At 35.4% G+C, this 24,207-nt stretch overlaps 2 protein-coding genes and 1 long non-coding RNA gene across 19 annotated transcripts in view; 1 reads left to right on the forward strand and 2 right to left on the reverse strand.

The window, feature by feature from the left end:
- Window positions 1-7: 7 nt before the first annotated feature.
- tlr18 (toll-like receptor 18) lies at window positions 8-13,368 on the reverse strand. Of its 15 annotated transcripts, none has more exons than XM_073924822.1 (7): window positions 13,158-13,368; window positions 11,875-11,940; window positions 6,204-6,412; window positions 4,665-5,638; window positions 2,531-3,451; window positions 2,275-2,425; window positions 8-594 (listed from the first exon to the last, which is right to left on the reverse strand). In XM_073924822.1, the coding sequence occupies exons 3-7, from the start codon at window positions 6,228-6,230 to the stop codon at window positions 160-162; spliced, it is 2,508 nt and encodes an 835-aa protein (XP_073780923.1). In that variant the 5' UTR covers window positions 6,231-6,412; window positions 11,875-11,940; window positions 13,158-13,368; the 3' UTR covers window positions 8-159. The 15 variants fall into 15 exon arrangements, with proteins under 15 accessions (XP_073780923.1, XP_073780926.1, XP_073780925.1 ...); XM_073924825.1 differs by having other exon boundaries at window positions 6,064-6,412; XM_073924824.1 differs by lacking the exon at window positions 6,204-6,412 and having other exon boundaries at window positions 11,875-11,937.
- Window positions 12,933-16,398, forward strand: LOC141378216 (uncharacterized). Its single transcript, XR_012392164.1, has 2 exons — window positions 12,933-13,003; window positions 13,596-16,398. It is a non-coding gene; the product is annotated as an uncharacterized lncRNA (long non-coding RNA).
- Window positions 15,889-24,207, reverse strand: part of si:ch211-113g11.6 — a 44,373-nt gene continuing 36,054 nt past the window's right edge. Inside the window, exons 14-15 of one of the 3 annotated variants that reach the window (XM_073925117.1) lie at window positions 22,542-22,923; window positions 15,889-19,033 (exon numbers count right to left, since the gene is read on the reverse strand). In XM_073925117.1, coding sequence (XP_073781218.1) covers window positions 22,577-22,923 — 347 coding nt within the window. In that variant the 3' untranslated portion in view covers window positions 15,889-19,033; window positions 22,542-22,576. Of the gene's footprint in view, window positions 19,034-21,675; window positions 22,924-24,207 lie in introns of those variants that run through there. The other 2 variants (XM_005158058.6, NM_001126391.1) reach the window with 2 other exon arrangements.

The raw sequence follows: 24,207 nt of genomic DNA on the forward strand, positions 1-24,207 counted from the left end.
TAGAAGATTAAGACAACTCGAGCTTGCTTTATTTTCTAATAATTCAAAAGCTCATTGTCAATTACTCCTTTGTATAATTCTGTATGTAGAGGGAAAATAAAAATACAATCTGGTCACCTCTTACTGCTTTACATTGAAAGTCTTGTATGTTGATGTCCTTCAAGCAACTTCTATGCAAGTTAGTTGACATTTATTAGAAGGCTGGGGGCTGTTCTGGTGATCCTCTTCATCTGGGCCTTCAGGATCTTGGATCTGTGGTGCCTCTATCAAGGAAACAGACCTCGCTGAAGACAGTCTACTATGTCGGCTGATTGTTCTCGGCCGTATAGAGTTTGGTTTACCCAGAACACTCCTCAGCTGGATCCAGAAGAAGTTCTGTTCTGTGGGTTGCTGAGGCCACTCTAGATAGGTTTTGGTGTTGAGCATTCTTTTGAGTTTGCAGAATTTACTGGGAAGAGAAGTGGGATCAATGGGCTCCTTCACGACCAGGATGACATCGCTAAATGTTTTGCCAATTGCCCGCTGCTGGGCAAAGTAGAGCTCATAGTTGCACCACTCACTGTTGACGAAGTTATGCGACAACACAAAAATGACCTTAAAAGAGAGAAAACTCTGATTACTTTCAGCATTTTGTCAAGTTAATTAATTTTTTACTTTTTAAAAATAAAATATTTTATATTGAATATATAAATATATTTATATGGGAACCTACTTTGATCTTGGAATAAAAAAAGCCAATTTTTATAAAGTTATAATGTGACAATTTGTAGAAAATAACACTAAGAATATAAAGTTGCAACTGCAAGATAACCGAGTACACCTGCTATAAAATCACAATTGTGAGATATGAAGACATTTAACAATATAAATAGGGCTGGGCGATTAATCAAAAAGTAATCAAAATCACAACCTCTAATCGATCTAATTTTTCCAGATCAATTTTCTAATCCTACATGACACCACTTTGTTTATACTTCTGCCTCGCGCACACGTTATGGTCCGGCGAACTTTTCGCGTGGTTACAGATCCCTCGCATCTCTCAAAAAATGTAACTACATGTAGCAATGGCACATAGTGCAAGCTCTGTGATTGGTCGGTTTGGAATCAATGATGAGTGTGGGAAGCGAGTCTGTTTACATGTGTCGAATCCCATGAAGGAGCTCCAGTTTGAAACTTTTTTGTTTACCTTATGATTAAAATTAAACACCCGTGAAGACATTTTTACACAAAATATTTTCTTTGAACTGTCCATTCAAGGAAAAAATACTAAAACAATATCAATATATTACGCAACACAACTGTTTAGAAATAGCCTATTACTTCTAAATCATGTTTCTGTTGTCAATAATCTTCATATCATTATAAGTACACCTCAGAGAACAGAACAAAATAAAAAGACAGTTTAAAACAATTGTTGCCAAAACCAAGTTACACAAATTTTTTTCTTCTTTTTAACCTATGTGTGATTAGTGTAAAATTACAGAGAACATCACAGCTCATGCATTTTGGTTTTGCCCCTCTTTGTTTGATTTTTGGACAAACATTTTTTATTTCTACTCCAAGGCCTATTACATTTCCCTTCTCCCAGACAGAGCCTGCAATTGTTGGTGTTTCTGAACACTCCCTCATCGTTCTAAAACATCTCCAACAAGCCCTCACTCCTGGCATGACTGTAGCCAAGCGGCTAATACTAAAAAACTGGAAATCTCTTTTACCTCTTTCTTTTAGAATGTAATTAAAGGACATGGCCTTTGTCATCCATTTGGAAAGGCTCTGATTTATAAGGTCCAATTCTAACGGAAAAGTCTTTGCTACCTGGGAAACCTTTCTTGAATAATCAGACTTGAAACGTGCACAATCCAAAACTGACTGGCACACTACCTTTTAGGACTTTTTGATAACTACATACTCTGTAACACTACATTTCTATTTTTGTATCTCTAATAGCAGGACCCACATGTATGGCAGTTCATATTATAAATACCTGCAAAGTGTGTGTATTCTGAGACAATGTTGTTTGTTAGCTATTTTGTACTTAAAAAACCTTAAAATAAAAGTATTTAAAAAAAAGAAAAAAAAGAGGGAAAAAACTATATAATTGTTGCCAAACATATCAATTACTGCAGTAAAGATCTAACCGTGCACTTAAATACAGTATTTGCTTACTCTTAAATCCAAACAGTGACTCTATTATTAGAAGTGTTTGGCCAGGCAGTGTATTTTTCTCTTGTAAAAAGGCATCTTCAATGTACCTAAGTGTGTGTGTCGACGTACCTTGCGACTGTTTTCAATGTTCTCGATGATGTTGTCAATGATCCACTTCCCCGGAATGAAGTCCCTTTCATGGATGCAGAGCCGGTAAGGAGGTTTGACATTCTCTAGACAAGGAAGCAGATGATTTCGAACCCAGTCTGCATCCGAATGACTGTAAGAGATGAATGCATGAAAGGCGTAATCCACCCCTTGACCTAAACCTTCCTTATGGGCCCTGTACTTGGCTCGGATGATTTGGTATGTGGCTTTAACGTACCATGGAACATGAAAAATGTAGCACAGAAGCATAATAACCAGGACAACAGCTGCCGTTGTTGACACGGATATAATGATAACAAGTGTTATATCACAGGCTAAATGACCCGGGGAGTATTTTGAGACCATCGTGTTCAGAAGACGCTCAGGATGGTAACACTTGTAGTTGTTGGGCCAGTCAGTAATGGTCACCTTGCCTTTGCTTGTAGTTTCCTGAATGAATGTGTACAGATCACAGGTACAATGGTAAGGATTGTTTCCTGCAGTCAAAACACGCAGGCTAAGCATGTCCTTAAAAGACTTCATGCTAACAAGTCCAAATGAGTTTCCATCTAAAGCTAGCGTCCTCAAATATCGATTCTTCCATCCTGATGGGATGAATTTGATCTTGTTTCCGCTAAGAAGGAGCTCGGTTAACTCAGAGGCTTTATTGAAATAATCCATGTCCAGCTGGTCTAGACTGCTGTATGAAAGATCCAGGAAGTTTACCGAAGTAGGGAGGCACTTAAAACTGTCGCTTGTTAAACTATTGTGATTACCGATCACTTTAGTAATGGTTTTTCTCCAGTCACAGGCACCGTTGCCCAGGTATTGCAGCTGGTTGTGGCTCATATCGATTGTTGTTAGCTTGACAAAGTCTTTAGTCAGAGATGCCAAGTCACTGAGGCTGGTAAGTCTATTATGACTGACGTTAAAGGTGTCCAGCTTGTGCAGTGTGTTCCTGGTATCACATAGCGGGTTGTATATATAACTGTCCAGCAGCTGGTTGTTGGAGATGTCCAGAAGTTCAACACTCTTCATCTCCGGCCACGAGTCGCAGGGGACACTGTTGAAGTTTACATTCCATACAATGAATTTGCGGACATGATTAAGCCATGTAAAGCTCCAGTCGAAGCGCATTATATCTGGATTACTGATGTCCCTGAATGGGAGAAAAAAAGATATAGCAATAAAGATGAGAATAATTAACATATTTACATAAAGAAATATGTATTGTAATGAATTTAGCGAGAATCATTTCAGTTCAAAATTTATTCTATTGCAAAATTAATTAAATGCATTTAAAATAAATAAATAAATAAATAAATGAGGCTTTATTACACTTTTATTGCTTCAAAACCTATATTAACCCAATTAACAGTAACAAACTATTAATCTTATTATCACATAATAAACACACATGGTAATCTTTTAACATTAAAAAAAAATTATCATTTGAGCAACTAGTTAGTAAGTCCACTGATTTAAGCCTTTGACATGTACAATCACACCAGTGTGATCAGTGTGGTCCCTAGAGAGTACGATTATGTCATTATGATTAGAACGTTCAGTGCATCATGTAATCAGCTGAAAATTTAAAATCTGCTTTCATGCGGTGGCTCATGGTGAGCCAAAGAAAGACACCTGTGACACTTGATACAAATAATAATAAATATGTAACATATAATATCTAAAATATAATGTAATATAACATGTTTAAACATAATAAAATTATGTGCTTTATTCACTTCAGGTATACAAAATATAGAATACTAGAACATTTACTCTATTCCTCTTAGAGTTAAACAGCCACTTATTTTCATGTATTTTTGGAGAAGCTGATGAATGAACCTTTTCTAAATCCAGCAGCTCTAGTTTCTCCACTGCACCGCAAACTAACTAATGGCCTATTATATCACCAATTATAGACCAAATAATATGATCATTGTTAAGCTATTTAAATGACGAAATATGTCTTACACATATCGGAGAATCAGAATATCATTTTTCACAATAAAACTTGTCATGGAACCTTTTATAGTGATGCATTCTTAATAAGAGTATTCTTTAAAAAAAATGTAAGTTGGAAGAGCATCTCAAACTTATGTAAAAAGGGTTCAAATCAGTGGTATGCTGCATGTGTCTGTTTTAGTAAAACAAATGAGTCATTCTTTCTGTAATTAGACTACACCCCCTTTTGATTTTTAAATAAAAAAAGGTAATTCGTCTGGATTTCTGAGTGATCTGGCCAAGCTTTATATTACTGATTCAATTAAAAAGAACTGACTCATAAAAGTCTCCATCAAGGATTAAAGGCAACATTAGTGAATCATTATTTGAGCATTTTTAATGAACAGGGGTGATTTATAACTTACGAGAGAACCAGCCTGTCCAAGGACAAGTTCTTCACACTGGATCCTTGTGTTCTGTTCTGCGAACGAGCAAAATCGATGAGCAGCAGTTCCAGGGCTTTGATTGGACTGATCTCCACATTTTTCAGAGCCATTCTCATAACTTCCTCGTTGAATTTACCTCGATAGAAGGTTAGGGTTTGAGCATTTACATACTGAAGGCCATAAAAAATGTCCCGTTTTCCTGTGTAATACTGAAATTCAAAAAGGTTTCTGAAACGTAGCACATCAAATGTCTTGTTTGCCAGATCTTTCAACATCTTAGGAAGTAAATCAGGATTTTTGTCAAAAGCTATATCAAACCACAAGTGTTTTGTGCTGAGGCTTTTGAAATACCCCGGTTCATAATCCCTAAATCCAGTGCCTGTTTTTACTGCAAACTTGTCTAATGAAATGTTTTTCAACACATAAATGTCACGGCTTCCCAAACTGCTAACCAGGGGTCCGCCAATGGACAGCACTTTCAACTGATTGAAATTCAGGAAAGCAGCACCCAAAGATGCTTGTGAGTACAGATTATTGGACATTTCTAAAACCTTCAAATTGGTGAGTGGCTCAAGGGCTTTAAATGGGATTTCTGTCAAGGAGTTGTTGAATAAGTTTAGCTCCTCCAGCAGCAGGTTTCCCTGAAAGGCATCATCCAGAACAAGAGAGATGTTGTTGAAATTAAGCTTGAGGACTCGTAGATAAGTGAGTTTGACAAAGTCTTGTTTGCGGATGACGTGTATGGTATTGAAAGACAGATCGAGCTCTTCCAGAGAGTCGGGCAGTTGTGTTGTAGGCACACTGTCGAGTCGTAGACCTTTGCAGTCTGCTGAAAGCTTATCAAATGCTATTGTGCATGACTGCTTTGCTTTTGCATGCTTAATGTGCAGAACTGCCTGAAGGCTGAGAATAAGTACCAGCGGAACAAGCATTTTCACATGCGTGGGAGAGATCTGAAACAGACGAAGGGTATTGGGTATTAGGATTCTAACCTTTCAGTTTCATTTATTCAACTTCTGTGAGAATGGTATAAGTGTTTTGCATGTCTGAAGGGTTACGTAACAGATCTATGACTGTGGACAGAATAAAAGCTAGCTCATATGTTTTAGTTGTAGCTTTTAATTTGACAAACATCCTATAAAACAGGGCCATGCTCATAATTTATTTTAAAATTGCTGTAATTACTTGAAAGAAGCATAAATTATTGAGAATTAGCTGTATTTTGCAATTGGGCTGAACAATACTGGACAAAAATGGATTGGAATATTTATTTTTCTGCAAAGTATATACAGTAATATAATAATTTCATTAGATGATTTGAAAGCTGTTTGGAAAGAATCCATAATTTGAATTGGTGAGGGAGTACGTCTACACTCACCGGCCACTTTATTAGGTACACCTCACAAGTAGGGTGGGACCCCCTTTTGCCTTCAGAACTGTCTTAATCCTTCATGGCATAGATTCAACAAGGTACTGGAAATATTCCTCAAAAGATTTTGGTTCATATTGACATGATACCTGCAGATTTGTCGGTTGCACATCCATGATGCGAATCTCCCGTTCCACCACATCCCAAAGGTGCTCGATTGGATTGACCTCTGGTGACTGTGGAGGCCATTTGAGTACAGTGAAGTTATTGTTATGTTCAAAAAGTCCCTCTGAGATGATTTGAGCTTTATTACATGGCGTGTTATCATGCTGGAAGTAGCCATCAGAAGATGAGTACACTGTGGTCATAAAGCAATAGACATGGTCAGCAAAAATACTTAGGTGGGCTGTGCGTTGACACAATGCTCAGTTGGTACTAATGAGCCCAAAGTGTGGCAAGAAAATCTTCCCCACACCATTACACCACCACCAGCAGCCTAAACTGTTGATACAAGGCAGGATGGATCCATGTTTTCAAGTTGTTGACAACAAATTCTGACCCTACCATTCAAATGTCGCAACAAAAATCGAGATTCATCAGACCAGGCAACTTTTTCCAATCTTCTATTGTCCAATTTTGGTGAGCCTGTGCGAATTGTAGGCTCAGTTTCCTGTTCTTAGCTGACAGGAGTGGCATCCCGTGTGGTTCTCTGCTGCTGTAGCCCATCTGCCTCAAGGTTGACCGTGTTGTGCGTTCAGAGATGCTCTTCTGCATACCCCAGTTGTAACGAGTTGTTATTTGAGCTACTGTTGCCTTTCTATCAGCTTGAACCAGCCTGGCCATTCTCTTCTGATCCCTGGCATCAACGTCAACAGAACATCTGCTCACTTGAGTTGCTGCCATGTGATTGGCTGATTAGAATTTTGCGTTAACAAGCAGTTGGACACGTGTACCTAATAAAGTGGTCGGTGAGTGTATAAATTTATAATAAAAACATTTTAGTATAAATAAATATGATAGAACATTAATATTTTATACAAAAATGCTAATTATATTAACAGTCCTTTATGATTTTCTGTGGAGTCTGACAGTACAGATATTAAATAATCAAATGTAATATAACACTGTGTAGTTTCATTGTATTAATTAAATATAGTTCATCTTTTTAAGCTACATATGCCATTCAATGTTTTAACAAATGTTTCTGAATTCTTTGAACGTTGTTGGAATGTTAACATGGTAACAGGGTCCAGTTACTCTAAGTAAGCCCTGAGAAATTTGACTTAGGGGCATCCCTGAGGGGGAAAAATTCCTGAGGCAAGAGAATTTCATTAAGAGCCTTGTAACAAACTTCTTAACTGTCTTCCAATGCATTTAAGCAAAACCATGGCTGTGTTCAAGGTTAAGTGTTTCACTGCAGTTTCTGGCAACATATGGCAATGAGTGCTGTGGTTGTTTTCTTTTTGCACTGTTTGTGTTGAAACTCACACATTTTGACCTACTGTATCTGGCTTTCCATATTTATATGTGCTGGCAGATGGAAAATATTAAAAGCTATATTACAGAAGAGCTCACCCACTCACTGAATTGTATGACAGGCGCATATTAACATGTCTCCATAGTAACACATATAAACATGTACACAAGACAGGAATTGCATATAAACTGGGATAAAAAGATCAGGGGCCTGTTTCAGAAAGGAGGTTAACTGAAAACTATTTATGTATTTTAACCCTGAAATGAGAGAAACTCTGGGTTGTCCGTTTCAAAATGGCAGGTTTGTTAAACTCGAGAAAGCAGGGTAAGTCAAGCCTGTTTCTGAAAGAGAGGTAACTTTAACTCAGAGTCAGTTACTGTGGTAACTTACTCTGTGAATCTAACCTGGTCAGAAGCAGGTTTTATTCTCTAAACTCAGAGTTTCTGTCTGTCTCCTCCCCTTTTTTAAAGATGAAGCGGTATTTCTCGCCTTAGCCTTACGTTTCCACCCACCTATTTTAATGCTCATTTTGGATACGTGCATAAAAACGACTGATAGAAACGTCATGCTGCACATAACTTTTTAAAATATGTATAAAAAACGCGCATAACTGAGTAGAATAAACTTTTATTTGATAGAAAATGAGCACATAAACTACGATGGAAACACTTTTACTGAACAAATTACAGTATGTACATTAAAAAAAAAGATTATGATCATATGATAATGAAAATGTGTGTAAATGGACAAACCAGCAGGCTGAGCACACTGTAACATGTCTTAAATATTGTTTTAGTCATTCTAAAATGCCTTAACTGTTTCAGTATTAGTGTATATTATTAATTACCTCCGAACGTCTGGTGCGTGTCAAGAGTCTCCGCGTCTCATGGCTTCAGACGCCCCCACGTGTTCATTTTGTTTCAGCATTGTCTTCTGACATCGAGGCGCAAGTACATTAATTAGGCTAAATAAAGAATTGACGCAGCTTCTTCTACCACAGTAAATTCTGTTTTTACTGTTCATATTTGGTGCCAGTTTAATCAGGAAGTGACAATTTTTTTCTCTTTGACTCGTTGGATGGAATTTTATTCGCATCTTTTATGCAATATTCCAGTTTTGCAAATAAATTTATGTAATATATTTGGATGGAAATATAGATATTGCCTACATTTTAGTCACACACAAAAGAACTGTACTAGAATGGCTTATCCTTTTTTAATAAATAATTTAATTAAATTCACCTTCAACATGCACTGTAACTAGATTAATGGGATTATTATTCTTTCTAAAAATTATTTTTAGTACTACTTACCTTCTAAATGTTATATTAACCTCTATCACTTGATCAATAAAAAAGGCAGACACACAAGTGCACTGTTAAATCATTTAAAACTAATAAATGTATAAAAAAGTTTAGAAAAAAATATAAACGTCACAAATTACATTACTTATTTTATTATACTTAAATATTTAAATACTTAAAAAGTAAAATTAGGCATTATTAACTTGAGCAGCTGTTTTCCCACGCTAACTGTCTCTTCTTCACTGATGGTTGCTTCTTTTCAAATATATACACTCATATTTGCTATAACTTTGCATGAGAACATCAAGTTCAGCTGGAGAAAGAAATGGTGATCTCTTTTATAAGATATTGCCATAGTCACTCGTAATGTCTGCGCTCCATTGATAATGCCTTTTTAAAGTCACGGTGTGCGTGCTTAACTCTGAGTTGGTCTGCTCGAAGTTGATTGACCCAACTCAGATCAGCTGTTCTGAAACCGAAAACTCTGAGTTTTTAATCTCTCGGTAAATCAACTCAGAGTTCAAGTTTAAACTCTGAGTTGTTTGAACCTCCTTACTGAAACAGGCCCCTGTTCAACTCTCTGAAAAAAACTGCACCTAGTAAAAGTTTAAAACATTTTAAAAACAGTGCATGTTTGTAGAAAAAAAACAGCAAAAATCGCTATTTAATTCATAACTGCTGGAATCAGCACATCTACATAGTGTCAGTACAACTATAAACGAGGATGCTTCAATTGTACAACAGTAGTCTCTGTTTGTGGATTTTAAACAACATAGGCTCATTCTGAAAACGTAGTACTATATACGTTTTTCTGGGGACCACACATTATGTAGCCAGAGGTACGTATGGCTGTATTTAATTTTTTAAAGGAGTGCTATGGGTCGGTAATCACGCCATTCCTTTTCGCGCTTACCTAAGTATAAACAGCTTTCCTGCTGTGACCAGTTTGTCTCATTAGCATGCTATGTATGTCGACAGAATTACAAGAGGACGCAGAGAGGAGTTGACCACAACGACGTGGTTTGAGTCCGGTGAAGCAGGTAAGACAAGAGTTCCAGAGTTCAAGAGTGAAGAGTTCCAGAAAGCACTTAAGACAAAAACTAAATCCAAAAAATAAAATAAACAAGTAAATAACAGGTTGAGAATGTGGTAAAATCTGAAAATATGGTAAAAATCAGACAAAGGGCTTTTTTACTAGATTGCTTTTGAAAAATGTTGGTTGGGTTTAGGGAAGTGGGTGGGTGGGTAGGTCAATCAATAAAATTGGTTGGGTTTAGGAAAGGAGGATGGTGGGTCAGTCGATTGGTCGGTCAGTCAGTTGTTCAGTTAGTCAAACAGTCAGTCAACAGCGGCCTCTGGTGGGTTTATGCGAGAACAGCAGGCGCGAATGGCCCTCGCGAGATCTTAAAAAATGTAAACAGCGGCCTCTCGTGGATTCACAAAAAAAAAAAAAAAAAAAAAAAGAACCTCCTAGCACGTATTTCGCAGTCTCCAGAAGCGTATATAGAGGTACCTTTTCAGAATGAACCTGGCTTGATTTTAAAGTACAAAACAAATTAATAAATAAATAATACAAACTGGATCTCCACTTCATTAGTGTCACTCACTGACTGCTGTTTATCTGGTGTGATGCAGGAGAAGCAGACACACATTTTTGAATAGTGGGTGGGGAGAACCAGCTCATTTGCATTTAAAGGCACAGGCGACAAAAACAGCTACAATTTTCTCTGAAACCAAAATTGTCATTTTCAGCAGGGTGTAAAAATTATCTGGTGGGTATTTCTGAGCTTAAACTTTACAGACACATTCTGGTGACATCAACGTCTTATCTTAGATCTTGTAAGGGGGGTAAAATAGAAGCCCTTTAAAATACATATAAATTCACTCAACCTCTTAACTTTGAGTGCTATTGAGATGTGAAGAGACTTTCAACCAGCATAACAAAAAATGGTTTTAAACCAAATTACCTACCCTGCCTTAACGAAAATTATGGGGGAACTTATTAGCAGCCTTAACTTCCTTTAGTTAGGTTTCAGAGTGAAACCAAGTTTCATTAAGAGTACCCTTTACATTATTACTATGGAATTTCTTAGCTTAAGTGCTTTCATGCAACCAGGCCCAGGTCTCAAACACATAAAAATTATAAACATCTACTTATTTATGGTTAAAGTTTGCAATAAATCTCCTAATCACATGTGCTTTGAACTGTGGTGCCTGGTCAACTATGATCCCTAGTGTACATCCTGTAATGTAACTGTTATGACGCTGAAACAATACATTGTGCAGCCTAATGTCATTCTAATGTCATCATGGGTGGACAATGAGGAAATGAAAAAGCAGTTGGTACAGAAAATGTTTGTTTTTTTGTAACAGAGTATTAGTTTTCAGTTTTTGGAAAATTGAAAGGATCTTATTTCAGTACACATTCCCTCATATGTGATGATACTCTTTCTTTGAATGAACAACAACTTCTATTGTTGTGGTTTCTTAAAAAATCTATAAAAGTTGTAAGAGAAACTTGTAACAAACTTCTTAACTGTCTACTTAAGTATTTCACTGTAGTTTCTGGCAACATTTTTCAGTGAGGGCTGTGGTTGTTATAGTTGCAGCACTTCAAATCAAATGTAACAAACCTTAAAGCTACCTTAGCCTTAGCTAAAACCACAGTTGTATTAATACATTTTGCTACAATATTCACTGGAAAAAATGGTTAGATAAAATGAAAAGCTATTTTTTTTTAGATAAATTTGGCAAAAGAAATCTCAAAAAAGTGCACAAAAAGTATTGCATTCGCATAAGAATAATAAATACTTTATTATATATGATTTCTTCAAAAATAAATAAAAGCTGCATGTACTGTATGTAAATATATATATATATATATATGATTGCTTATTTATGTAGCACTGTGGTATACTGCAAGACAAGACATTTTATTCCACTGTATGTCCACAAATGTAACAGATTGACAATAGAGCTCAACTTGACTTAAACCTTATTTCTGTATCTGTATCATTTAACTTTTTAAAGTGCATCTTACCTTTTACTCAGGATCTGTGTTTGTGTTTGAAGCACAAATCCACAACAACCTTTCCGACTTCATCTGCTGAAAAGAGTTATTAGTCTGTCAAAATGTCCAAATGTTTCATACACAGTAATAATTATATGCCTATCTGCTGAGTGGCCTAATAATGTAAACAATATCTAAACCAAGCACAGAAAAAAAGAAATAATTAACCAAATGCTGTGCTGCCTTGTTAAACAGATCTTGATTCAATGTTTTATCAGCATAGCAGGATTTAGTTTTTTTTCCCTTTTATGTACAACATTTCGTGTACTAAAGACAAAAATATGAGTTTTTATTTAGTATATGGCATTTTCTCATGTTAATAAACATAATTAATAAACTTTTAATAGACATAATTAAATGATTAGCAAACACTTTACATATTAACATTTATTAAGGCTTGATATTGAAAAACAAAACAAACAAACAAAAAAAGAAATTATTTTCTGAATAGTGAAATCAACACAAACTGTGTAGCTCTTTGCGTAAGTTTGAGGTCTAGATCCCACCTATGATAATTCATATAGAACAGTAGCATGTAAAATAAACCAATTCAAACTGCATATCACAAGCTGACACAAAAGATTTAGGTGCTTTAAAATATAAATATTTTGAAACATATTGTTTTACTTTATGTTATAGTCAGAGTAAGCAAACTTTGGGTGAAAAAAAATAGACTATAGCTTATTAGTGAACGTTTGAATTTTTTTTGACAGAAAAAAAAACAGCAATGTCACATTCATGGCATCCCCATTTCCGTTTGTATCGAGCAAACAGAACTATTCGATTGGGGGTGGGCGAAAACACCTGACGGCCGCAGGAGTTCCAGAACAAGATGTTTATGTGTACAGAGTGTTCATCCTTCAGCGGTCAGCAAGTATTTAGGGCAAATTTGGACATGACAAACATTCGCTGTTCACCGGTTTGTAATAAATCTGTAGTGTAAATAATGTGGCGATACTACGCGCAGGAGAACCACCAATGAGGAGGGAGAAATGTTTATAAAGTTGCTTCCGTTAGTAGAGTCACTCACACATTACAGGACTTGATTCATTTGATAAACGTTTCAAGAAAAACAAACGCGCGCCTAATACAAACACAGGTGGGTTATAGGGACGGTATGCTACTTGTTTAAAATACATGAACCAGTTGGTAAACTTCGTTATAATTTAATTCAGTAAAAATCAGTGCGAAGAAGAAATACAAATAAAGCATCGCGTGTTCGTAAAAATAAGAAAGAAGACACTGCTGCTCACCTCAGTACAACTCTTGAAAAAAGATTTCTCAAACTTGAAGTTTTGGTTCCATCAGTTTTGGTTCCAGACGTTTCCACAGAAGAAATTGGCTTATCATCAATAAGCTACACCTGCTCAGAAGAAGTTCAAGCGCATTGTTTGAAATTTCAGGTGGTGCCTTCAGGTCGTGCTGTCTGCACTAAAACCGGAGACGAGGATGAACCGCCCAGTTAATGGTTCAGTTATTCAGCTGGTATGTTAAACAGGGCTGTTCTACTCCGAAGAGCTCTTTAAAGGGATAGTTCACCCAAAATGAAAATTCTGTCATTTACTAATTCAGTTCGTAACATCATTCAGTTCGTATGAGGACCAAAGAAGATATTGTGAAGAATGTTGAATGAGCAACAGTTTTGGTTTCCAATGACTTTGGTTTTTAAATTATCTTTTTTTTGTCCACAGATCTCAGATGACATGAGGGTGAGTAGGTCTTAATGGTGACAAAAGTTTCACTTTAAGTTTAGTTAGGGAGATAATTATTTTCAAATACAATTGGACTTTTAAACATGTTGACTGCAACACCCCTTATGGATATTAGCCATGGTTTTATGACATGCAAAAACAGAAAAACGTTCTGCATATAAAATTGCCCCTATAGCCTACCCTTATTAAATATTCCCTACATTAGTCCACAAATATTGTCCACTTGACGGAGGGAATGAAAATGAGTGAATGTTTGTTCGTGCTTTGCTGGTTGATAAATCCCTCAGATGGATTAGATTTTCAACTTCTTAATCAGATTGTGTTATTGGTCAGATAGTTGTTTAACACCTAGTGAACTCTCTGTTAGTAATGAAACTAGGTATTTTGTCTTCTGTCATGTAAACAAATGTTAATTTAAGTAATATTATGTTTGGAAATTTACACACCGATAGTAGTCCGCTGTGAATCTTGTAGTGAGATGCGGAAATTCATACATGTGTGCAAACTCTCATGGCAATAATGGCTATTTTGTAGCCATTGAGTGTATGTGGGTTGTGCATTTATTATTGCAGTGTGTTGTAGGATTGATTGAGTGCATTACTAGAAATGGCGGCTATTTCAAATAATATACAAGAGCATAGGGGGCTATTTCAGGTATAGCCATGGTTTTGCTACTGTATAAACAATGTAAACCATTATTCATGGCAAAATTATTAAATTGTTTTGTTATTCTAACAATAGTTTAACCATAGTGTATTTAGTAAAACTGCAAAATATGCCACGTGGTTACTGACATTTTACTAAATTCATGGTTAAAATCTGTAAGGGACATGATTTAAATGTGTGAATTGTTAGGTGTAAACCATTTAGTAAATCCATTTGTCCGCTTTAGAGACATTTATTTTTTCCCTCCTTAACCTTAAAGTTTTAAAATATTTGTGTTAAAAACAGACAAGCTATAAAATATTTAATCCTCATTGCTTTATATTATGTCATGCATAAGTGCCGCTTTAATTGGGAGGATTAGAATGAGGCTCTGGTCACTCAGGGGGCTCAGCAGACCCCCATAATTTGCAAACCCGTTTCAGGTCTTTCAGTCTCTGCTAACAAGTTGAAGATCTGAATCAGGTGTGTTTAGTTAAGGAGATATAGAAAATGTGCAGAGCTGATGGTCTGGTTTTAACCCAGATAAGGCTCAAAGGAACCAAAAGTGCATATTCTGTCATTATTTACTCGCCCTATCTTGTTACAAAACTGCATAACTTCTTTTTTCTGCTGTGGAACAAGTACTTTTTTTCTCCATAAAATGGAAGTCGGGTAACCGAAACTCTTCACTGGGGCCCAATTATGTTTACAAGATATGGTGCAACACATTATTGACGCAACTCAACCAGGTCTTGTCACATTGAGCATGCATTGGGCCAGATATTATTTAAGTTTGGTTAATTTAAGACAGTTGAGGCTTTTGAGGGGGTTCAAAAATAATGCTGGCTGAATAGCTTTATTAGGAGTTCAATTTGTGCTTCGCAGCCTTGCAGATCAATTAGATTTTATGCTCAAATGACAGCATTTACCCCCCTTTTTAAAATGACAATTTAATTTTGGGCAAAAAGTTGCTTTTAACCTAAGCTACTGCAATCGTAAGGCACAGGTTTGATCCCAGACCGTTTCAGTCCAAACAAGGCTTCAGGGTGCTCCAGACGAGATGACACTGCAATTAGTAAACTGTTCTTTGCCAAAACATCTGCTAAATTAACATGTAACCACATGTTCGTGCTTCTAGCCCCAGAATTTCCATCTTTTGAGATGCTTCTACGTGGTGTAATGGCAAAGATTTGTTTGTCACATTATCATTTTTAAAATATATTTCAACATTTAAATCATTGAACCATTTGGAGTCATTAGTCATCTATTTTACTCAAGCTCTTTAAAAAAAAAGCATGCTTTTTCATAATTTTCATATTTTCTATTGACGATAGTACTCAAAACAAGTTCTGTCAGCACTCTGTCATCAAAGATGACTTACAATTAGCATACATATTGTGTTGGAGGAATAGCTTTTTTTCTGGAAAGTCATGAAGACTTCAAAAACCCCAAGTGTAAACAGAACAGCAACAACGTTAATGATTAATATAGCAAATATTATTCATGTTCTTTGTGACGATGTTTGATTTAACAACATCTGACTCAACAAGAAGTATCTATTGGCAAGCCATGACTGGAACAAAGTTGCTAAGCAATCAAAAAAAAAACAAAAAAAACACACAATATAGTAAATATTTATGTTGTTTATTTTAATGCACATTTTCAGGGAAACATTTATTGTATAATTATATGTTTCTGTATTTTACAATGTCTTCAATCCCTTTAGAAAAAATTGCTATGACTTTTGGCAACAGGTTATAAATATGAATTATTAAGTGCAAGCTTACACAACTGCAAGATGCTTTGAGCAGTAAACCGTGCTAAATGAGAAAACACTCCCTGCCACAAGTCCTAAACAAACACAAGGCATAGCAAATGACAGACAACAAAAACACAGTGGCCTTAAAGGTACAGCTCACTCAAAAACTGAAAATTCTCTCTTCAAAAAACTTTCAAGGTATCCCCCTTTCATGATCCCTAAAACAATTTTTGAGTGAATTATCCCTTTAAGTTATCCTCATAACACCATATAGTTAAAAAAACAAAACAAAAAACATTTAACAGTTGTTTACATTTGTTGTTGTGTTTATGCGCTATATTGAAGAACCCTGTGTCATTTACACTGGCGAAAGTGATTTAGAGAGTCTATTAATAATGTGTCAGTGTGTGTGCGTCTAGATACAGCTAACTACATGTAAACGTTTGGCTTCGAAGCACAGTGGAAAAGTTAGAAAAGCTTGAGAAAAAAATTGACACAACATTGGTTTGGCACTACAACGTTCCTGCATTTAGTGCAGTGTAGCACATTTGGCCAAGAGACAGAGGTACGAGTACACAGAGGGTGACAGTGCTGTGGCATTCGGCATGCAAACAGATGGGCTAGCATATGTAGCTAACGCACTAATGTAAAGCGACACCGCGGTCAGTCCCTGGACTATTTACATGGCTTTGAACATCTGGATATTATGCCTAATATGGCAAGCCTTTTAAACATTTAACCTTTATAGCACACTAGTATGTATTTCAATGCAACTAGTACTAGTTTTGGTCACACTTTATATTAAGTGTCCTTAACTACTATGTACTCACATCAAAACATAAATACATACTGTGTTCATAATGTATTTGAGAACACTTGTGGAGCTTTTAAGTTAGGATAAGGGTTGGTTAAGAACAAGTTTGGTGGTATTGGTAGGTTTAAGAGTGGGTTAAGGTGTAAGGGATGGTCAACAGTGTAATTACAAATGTAATTACATACAGGTATTTAATCAAGCATAAGAACAATGTAAAAACATGTATTTACACAATAAGTACATTGTAATGAATTGTTAATTTAGGTGTACATATTAGTTAAGGTCACCTAATATAAAGTGGGACCCTAGTTTTATAAGTAATTTAATAAGTAAATTTATAAGTAATTTTTAGAATTTCATTTTCACTTATTAATTAAATACGAGTACCTTTTTAAAATATACTTTTTTGGTTTCATTAGATACTAGTAGTGTGTATTAGATGCTAGTTCTTATTCATTAGCTACTACTTATTTAAAATAGGGATTAGTATTCTAAAGTTAGTAGGTATCAAAAAAGAACTAAAGTAATTACTAAAATAAATTAAAAATAACTAATGCAAACTATTAAATTTATGTACTAATCACAGTTGAAAATGAATACATACTAATCAAAACTGAACCGTTGATATACAAATGACGGTCTCTATAGAAACCAATGGCAAGCATTTCAAATTTGCTATTAGTGACAATAGAATTGTTACTGCTGAAAAAAAAAATGTTTAAACCAGCTTAAGCTGGTTGGCTGGGTTTAGCTGGGTTTAGTTTTAGGGGTCTTAGCTGGCCAGGCTGGAAAATGACCAGTTAAAATCAGCTTGACCAGCCTGGTTTAAGATGGACATAGCTGATTTTGAATGAGCTAGAATCTAGCTTGGAAATGGCCAAAACCTCTCTAAAACCAGGCTGGTCGACCAGCTTAAATCATCCAACCAGCCTAGGCTGGTTTATGCTGTTTTTTCAGCAGGGTATTCAAGCCTCATTCACCCTACGAGCAACTCAAAGCGGCTAAGTGACAAGTGACTGTTCACTTCAACTGATAGTTCCGTCTACGCAACCAGTGGCGACAAGGTGGGCATGTCAAGCGAGGCGACAGAGATCCTTCAACTATTTGTAAATGAAGAATTACTTTTTTTATCGTCAACCAATAGAAACACTAATAGAAGTCAGGTGATCCTCTCTCAGTTTGCTCAGAGGCCGCACGTTTGTACACCGCCACCCAGAGCGACAGGCAGCTACAAAGTTGCTGCTAGTGTGAATGAGGCATCACTAATGAACAAAATACTTGTATTTAATGAACAAGTACTAGTAGTTACTAGTGTCTACTAATAAGTACACACCAGATGCAAATTAAAGGATTCACATGAGCAAATTACATATAAATTCAGTGCGAGTGTGAATATAGGCAAATTTCCTCTAGGCGGGTAGAATGATGTGGAATGCGCAATGTGCTTGCCACCAATGCATTGAATTTTCATCAAATGCATTGTTCGAACAAGTTAAAATATCAATTGAAGCAGAATCTCACGAGTAAACTAGTGATGCAATCCCATTTTCTTTGCATTTGGTGTGAACCCAGAATACCATTAGTAAAAAAAACACTAGTCGCTAAACAATAATTAAAAAAAAATACTAATACTTATTTTATGGAAATACTATCTTATATTAGCTACTACTCATTTATTCATTCCTTTTGTTTCGGCTTAGTCCTTTTATTAATCTGGGGTCGCCACAGTGGAATTAACCACCAACTATCCAGCTTATGTTTACAAATACACTGCGGCCAATTTAGTTTATTCAATTCACCAATAGCGCATGAATGTGGGGGAAACCAGAACACCCAAACTCCACACAGAAATGCCAAATGACCCAGCTGGGGCTTGAACCATATTATCTACCAATAACATGAATATTAAAACTAGTATTAAATGTTCTATTGGCTTGCCATATGTCTAAACATCAAGTACAAAAGCAAAGACAACTCCTTTTAGCGTTTTAGCTGCTTAGGATGTCATGAGTAGAGCAAGAAACAGAACAACACAAGACCTAACTAAGGAGTCACAACATCCATCATCTGAAAACACAATGCACTTCTGGTTAATTAGTGATCAATAAGTTCCTAACACCATTGATTCACTCCTGCTCCCAAAATACAGCAAGGAAAGAACGAGGTTAAAGACAAAATTGGCATTTGGGGTCAGTTGCTCTGAGAGAGAGAGAGAGAAAATACAGAAATAGTGTGCGTTAGATGACGAATTAGAAGTGTGCTAGTTAAAAATTTGTTTAATTTGAGCATTTCCGTAATATACATTTATGTGATGATGACCACCATAAAGATATTAAGCTGAAGTGGGAATGAAATGAAATGGTCTGAAGTAAAATGATGGCAGATTCGCTCTCGGAACACCTCGGCTCTTTAGATCCATCAGGAATACTTTCTATTCCCATAGGCAGCAATGGTGAAGAACAGCATATGCAGCATTACAATTAAAACAACATCATAATTAAGCCCCTTTACACTACAAAATGCAACTCTATATTACACACACCGAAGCTTATTTCGTATGGATGCGAAAGATGTTTCATGAGCATGAAAAGTACAGGCATTAAAGAGTGTTTGTTAAACACAGTGATGTACTGAGAGAAACTATCCGCTTGCTATGGATTCCGGTTATTATCGCTGTTCACCCACTGAGCAAAAGCAGTTGAATCTGTGTCTTGTATGGGATCGTTTTACAGCTCATTTTTCAAACTGTGACTGATAAGTGATTTCAAACTTGCAAACAGGCGCAAAACAAATCAGCTGCATGTACTCCTGAAATAACATTCGGAATGACTCAATGGAAACACAAAGCCAGCAGATTCTGCAGGTTCTGCTCAGTTTGCAAGTTGTGCTTCGGATGTGGCCCTTGCAGAGACTCATCCTTGTTTTAAGGCTTCAGAACTGTCCTAATGGCACACAATGGAAAATACTGAAGGATTTATAACAGTATTATGTTTCAGCACGTACTGTACTCCTCTACAATTCTACATACCAAAAGAGTAAGACTTTAAAATAAGGTTCAGTTTGGTAACACCATTAGGTGTATGCTAAATAACCAATTAACTTAAACGAATAGCAAAACTAATGTATTTTAGCATTTCAAGTTGTATTAGTTCATGTGTTAGGCACAAAGATTAAACGATAATGAACATTGGTGTATTCAATGTTACACAATAATAAATTAATACTTTACTAAAGTTGTAAAAACAAGTCAATTCATAAAGAAATAATTATGCAAAATTTGTTGATTTTCTCTAACTCAGGCCATCCAAGATGTATAGGTGACTTTTTTCTTCAGTACAACCTTTAAGAGACAAAGGCACACTTTTAGGGTCAAAAGGTACACATATTGGGAAAACAAAATACATACATGTAGCTATTGATACAGCACAATGAGGTCTGTCATATGTTATGTTATACACATTTTGTACATTACATAGCTGTGTTGTTATAAATACTATGTTGTACTATAAACAATGTTATAAATATTGTTCGGTTTTAATAGTTTTAATTCACAAGACTTATTCACAAAATTCACAAGTTTTAGTTTTTTTCTCACGGTCTATATTAATTTTTGTAGCATGTACAACAGAAATCAAAATCAAACATACAAAATAAAATAAATAACTAAAAATAACAATAATAATATAAAGGTGCATCATATAACAATAATGGTATATCAATCGCAGGTTATACAAGTTACACAGAGAAAAGATTTGTATCAGCTTCCTTCAGGAATCCTAGAAAGGGACTCCAAATTTTGAAAAACTTTTCAGGTTTTCTCTTGACTTTAAGTTAATTTTTCTAAAGTCAAACAATAAGACAAATTCTGTTACCATTGTCCAAAATGCAGGCTTTCTGTATTTTTCCTAAAAACAAGCTATTATCTTCACAAGATTTAAATATATCGTCAGGTGTCATGAATAATAATATTGTTAACAAGTACCATTGTAACAAGTACCAAAACCATTGACCTCCACTTTGTGAGTCATCAAGAAAAAAAAACTTCAATGTTCTGCTCAAGAAAAAAATCAGATTTTTCATCTTGGATGGCCTGAGGGTGAATAAATTACCAATGTTTGAGTGAACAATCCTTTTATTATGAACTGAACCAACTTAAACTGAATAATAATATTTTAAAGCTAAATTTAAATCTGTCGTTTATTCGATGTTGTTTGCATTACTGATTCGTATTATGCATACTGTCAATCGCCTTTCTTATTGTGTGATTTGATTGAATCTGATTTGATAGTACTGATGCGTTTGACTAAATGCGACTGAACTTCTCTGGAAAGTGTAAATGAGAAAACAAACTGTTAAAGAACTGATTGGGATTCCATGTCTTAGCAAAGCAGTCCTCTGAAACATCTGAATGATGGCACTAACATTTTGCAAGCAATGTACACAAACCTCATGTATTAGATATTTAAACATACAGTATATAAGTCTAAATGTTGGCTTCAGGCAGATGGCAGGATGAAAGTTCACTTACATATAAGTTCATGTTATACATAACACTGGAGTTTGGTAATGGTCAAGCGTTTCGCTAAATGAGACGATAGTAGGCATTTTCTCGGCCCTTCAAAGAAAAGAATAAATCTTGTGATTTAGAGCTGCACGATTTTGGATAAAATCGCAATTTATTTATTATTAGAGATCACGATTCTCCCATGATCCTGAATAGATGACATTATTACAGAAAATAATCATTTATTCGATGTTCAGACGAAATTTTAATTAACTGCAGATTAAAAAATAATTATATATAATTTAAACGGATAATTTATAATTTAATAATAATATAATTTTAATTTAAATGGTTATAATTTAAATTAACTTCAATTTAAATGAACAATTCAACGACTCATTTATAAAAACTTGGAACGTTTCATTACCTGATGAATCAGCATTTTTGAATCGCTTGAACACATTATTGAGTGACAAATACTTTTTTAATAGTTGAAGTTGACAGTGTAATTACTACAACCTTCATTTGAAGCGTCAAGTTGCTTAGATTTTTTTAATCTCAGATATATTTATATGTAAATTAATATAATTTAATCTACCGCTACTGTAGACATCAGTGTGTTTAAACTTACCCCAGACCTTCTGTGGCAATTATAATATTTATAAAACAGAAATAGTAACACTGTCTGAAAAAAATAAATCGAATGCAGGTTTGAACCAACTGTACAACTATAATCATCAAAGCTTTAATAAACACACAAATTACAGATTGTTAAAAAATGTATATCATTCATTTTATTGTGGTGCTTTTACTTATATATATTTGTAGCCTGTTGATCTTTCATATGTAACCCTTAATAAAATTTTATATAGCAACATTTTATCAACAATAGAAACAATGTAAATGAGATTGTATTTGGTGAACTTTGACACTTGTATGGTATGCCTTTTTTTGCTTCCATGTTCCTTTAAAATGTTTTCTTTGTTTGTTTTGTTCTGAACTGTTTTGAAAAAAATAAAATAAATAAATAAAATATAAAAAAAATAATTAAACTATTATAATGTGGGTGTCTGAATTAAGCTAGCGATTTTTACCGATTAATCGTGCAGCTCTATAGTGATTGCTCCGAATAAGACACAAGAAGCTCAGTTTATACCGAGACCAGCCGCTCCTGCAGTTAAGCTGAACTCATGCTCTGCTGACCTTAGCATAACACTGGTTTCTTCCTTAATCTGGATCTACAGGAGCCAATGTGCGGTGACAGCCAGCAGCAGAGTGGAGCCCAGTGTGGAGGCCAGAGAGGTGGAGAGTGGCCCACCGTTGAACACCAGCTTATAGGACACCACCTCCTGCTGCAGGCCGCTCTCCTCCGCCAGACAACGGAAAACACCCTCCTTCAAGGGCAGCTCGGGGGTCGGAGCCAGGACGCAGGAGGAGCCTGAGATGGTGCAGGGGTACGTCTTGATGCAGTTGTCTTTCTCCCAGCGGTAAGAGGCGTGATAGGAGCGAACGGGGCAGGGCAGCAGGACCGGCCCATCTTTATCTACTAAAACTTCTTTGGGGATAGTGCTGCGGGCTTTAGGAGCTGTTTTAGAGAATGGTGGGAAATGTTTTAGTGTGATGAAATGATTATGTGGTACTTATAGTGTACATTAAGGACAGTGCCTATTTATTTAGCAATATACAGTTGGAAGACAGAATTATTAGCCTCCCCAAATTTTTAGCCCCCCTGTTTGTTTATTCAACACGTATTTAAACATAATAGTTTTAATAAGTTATTTCTAATAACTGATTTATTTTATCTTTGCCATGATGACTGAAAGTAATATTTTAATAGATATTTTTATGACACTTCTATACAGCTTAAAGCGACATTTAAAGGCTTAACTAGGTTAATTAGGTTAACTAGGCAGGTTTATTATATAATATATTATTGTATAATGATGGTTTAACGAGGGGGTAATAATTTTGACCTTAAAATAGTGTTTAAAAAATTAAAAACTGCTTTTATTCTAGCCAAAATAAAACAAATAGGACTTTCACCAGAAGAAAAAAATAATATCAAACATGCTGTGAAAATTTCCCTGCTCTGTCACACATAATTTAGGAAATATTTAAAAAAAAGAAAAATAATTAAAATTGTATCTTTAAATAAAAACTGTAAATGAAAAAAAAAACAAAATTAAAATAAAAGGAAAATTAATGAACACACACACACGCATCTATATATATATACATACACACACACACACACACACACACATACATACATATATACATACATACATACATACATAGATACTTACATACATACATATACATTAAATTTCCTTTTATTTTAATTGTAGTTTTTTTTTTTTTAAGTAAAAGTACAACGCCTTAGTCATTACATTACATTTATTCTTAAGAATATTTCATTTGATTATAGTACTTTTGACAATTTACATATTGGAATCAGAATCTGAAAACGTATATCCCAGATAAATAATAATAAATGTTAACAAAAAAAGTGCAAGATAAAAAGTAACAGAGGCTGCAATATCTGCTACCAGATTTATTTTCAGTTGGTAATTTATAGTTAATACTAAAGTGTTTTTTTACCCATACTGACACTGACACATCCAATAGAGATGTTAAAATCAGCTAAAATTTTGCAAGTAATGTATTTTGTATAGGTGTGTGGTGAGGGGGCGTGGCCGAGAGCCGTGGGAACGGGGTGAGGCCACCGCGTAAGTGGATACACGTGCGGTGCGCACCTGCCTCGGATCCCACGGAAGGAGCTCTGGACCATAAAAGGAGGACCGATGGCAGAGGAAGCCGAGAGAGGACCGGGCCCGGGCATGTTATTTTACTTTTGCTTTCAGTTTGA

This window comes from Danio rerio, chromosome 16 (assembly GCF_049306965.1).
Source record: "Danio rerio strain Tuebingen ecotype United States chromosome 16, GRCz12tu, whole genome shotgun sequence".
In the NCBI taxonomy this organism is placed as follows: domain Eukaryota; kingdom Metazoa; phylum Chordata; class Actinopteri; order Cypriniformes; family Danionidae; genus Danio; species Danio rerio.

What these genes read in the sequence shown, in the direction of transcription:
- tlr18 (XM_073924815.1), bottom strand. Translation starts at nt 6,422, where the DNA reads ATGACCACAGTGTACTCATCTTCTGATGGCTACTTCCAGCATGATAAC. An exon ending in TGCAACCGACAAATCTGCAG is followed by an intron (nt 5,639 to 6,203) that starts GTATCATGTCAA and finishes CGTCTGTTTCAG; the next exon opens with ATCTCTCCCACGCATGTGAA. An exon ending in TTGGACAGGCTGGTTCTCTC is followed by an intron (nt 3,452 to 4,664) that starts GTAAGTTATAAA and finishes TCTCCCATTCAG; the next exon opens with GGACATCAGTAATCCAGATA.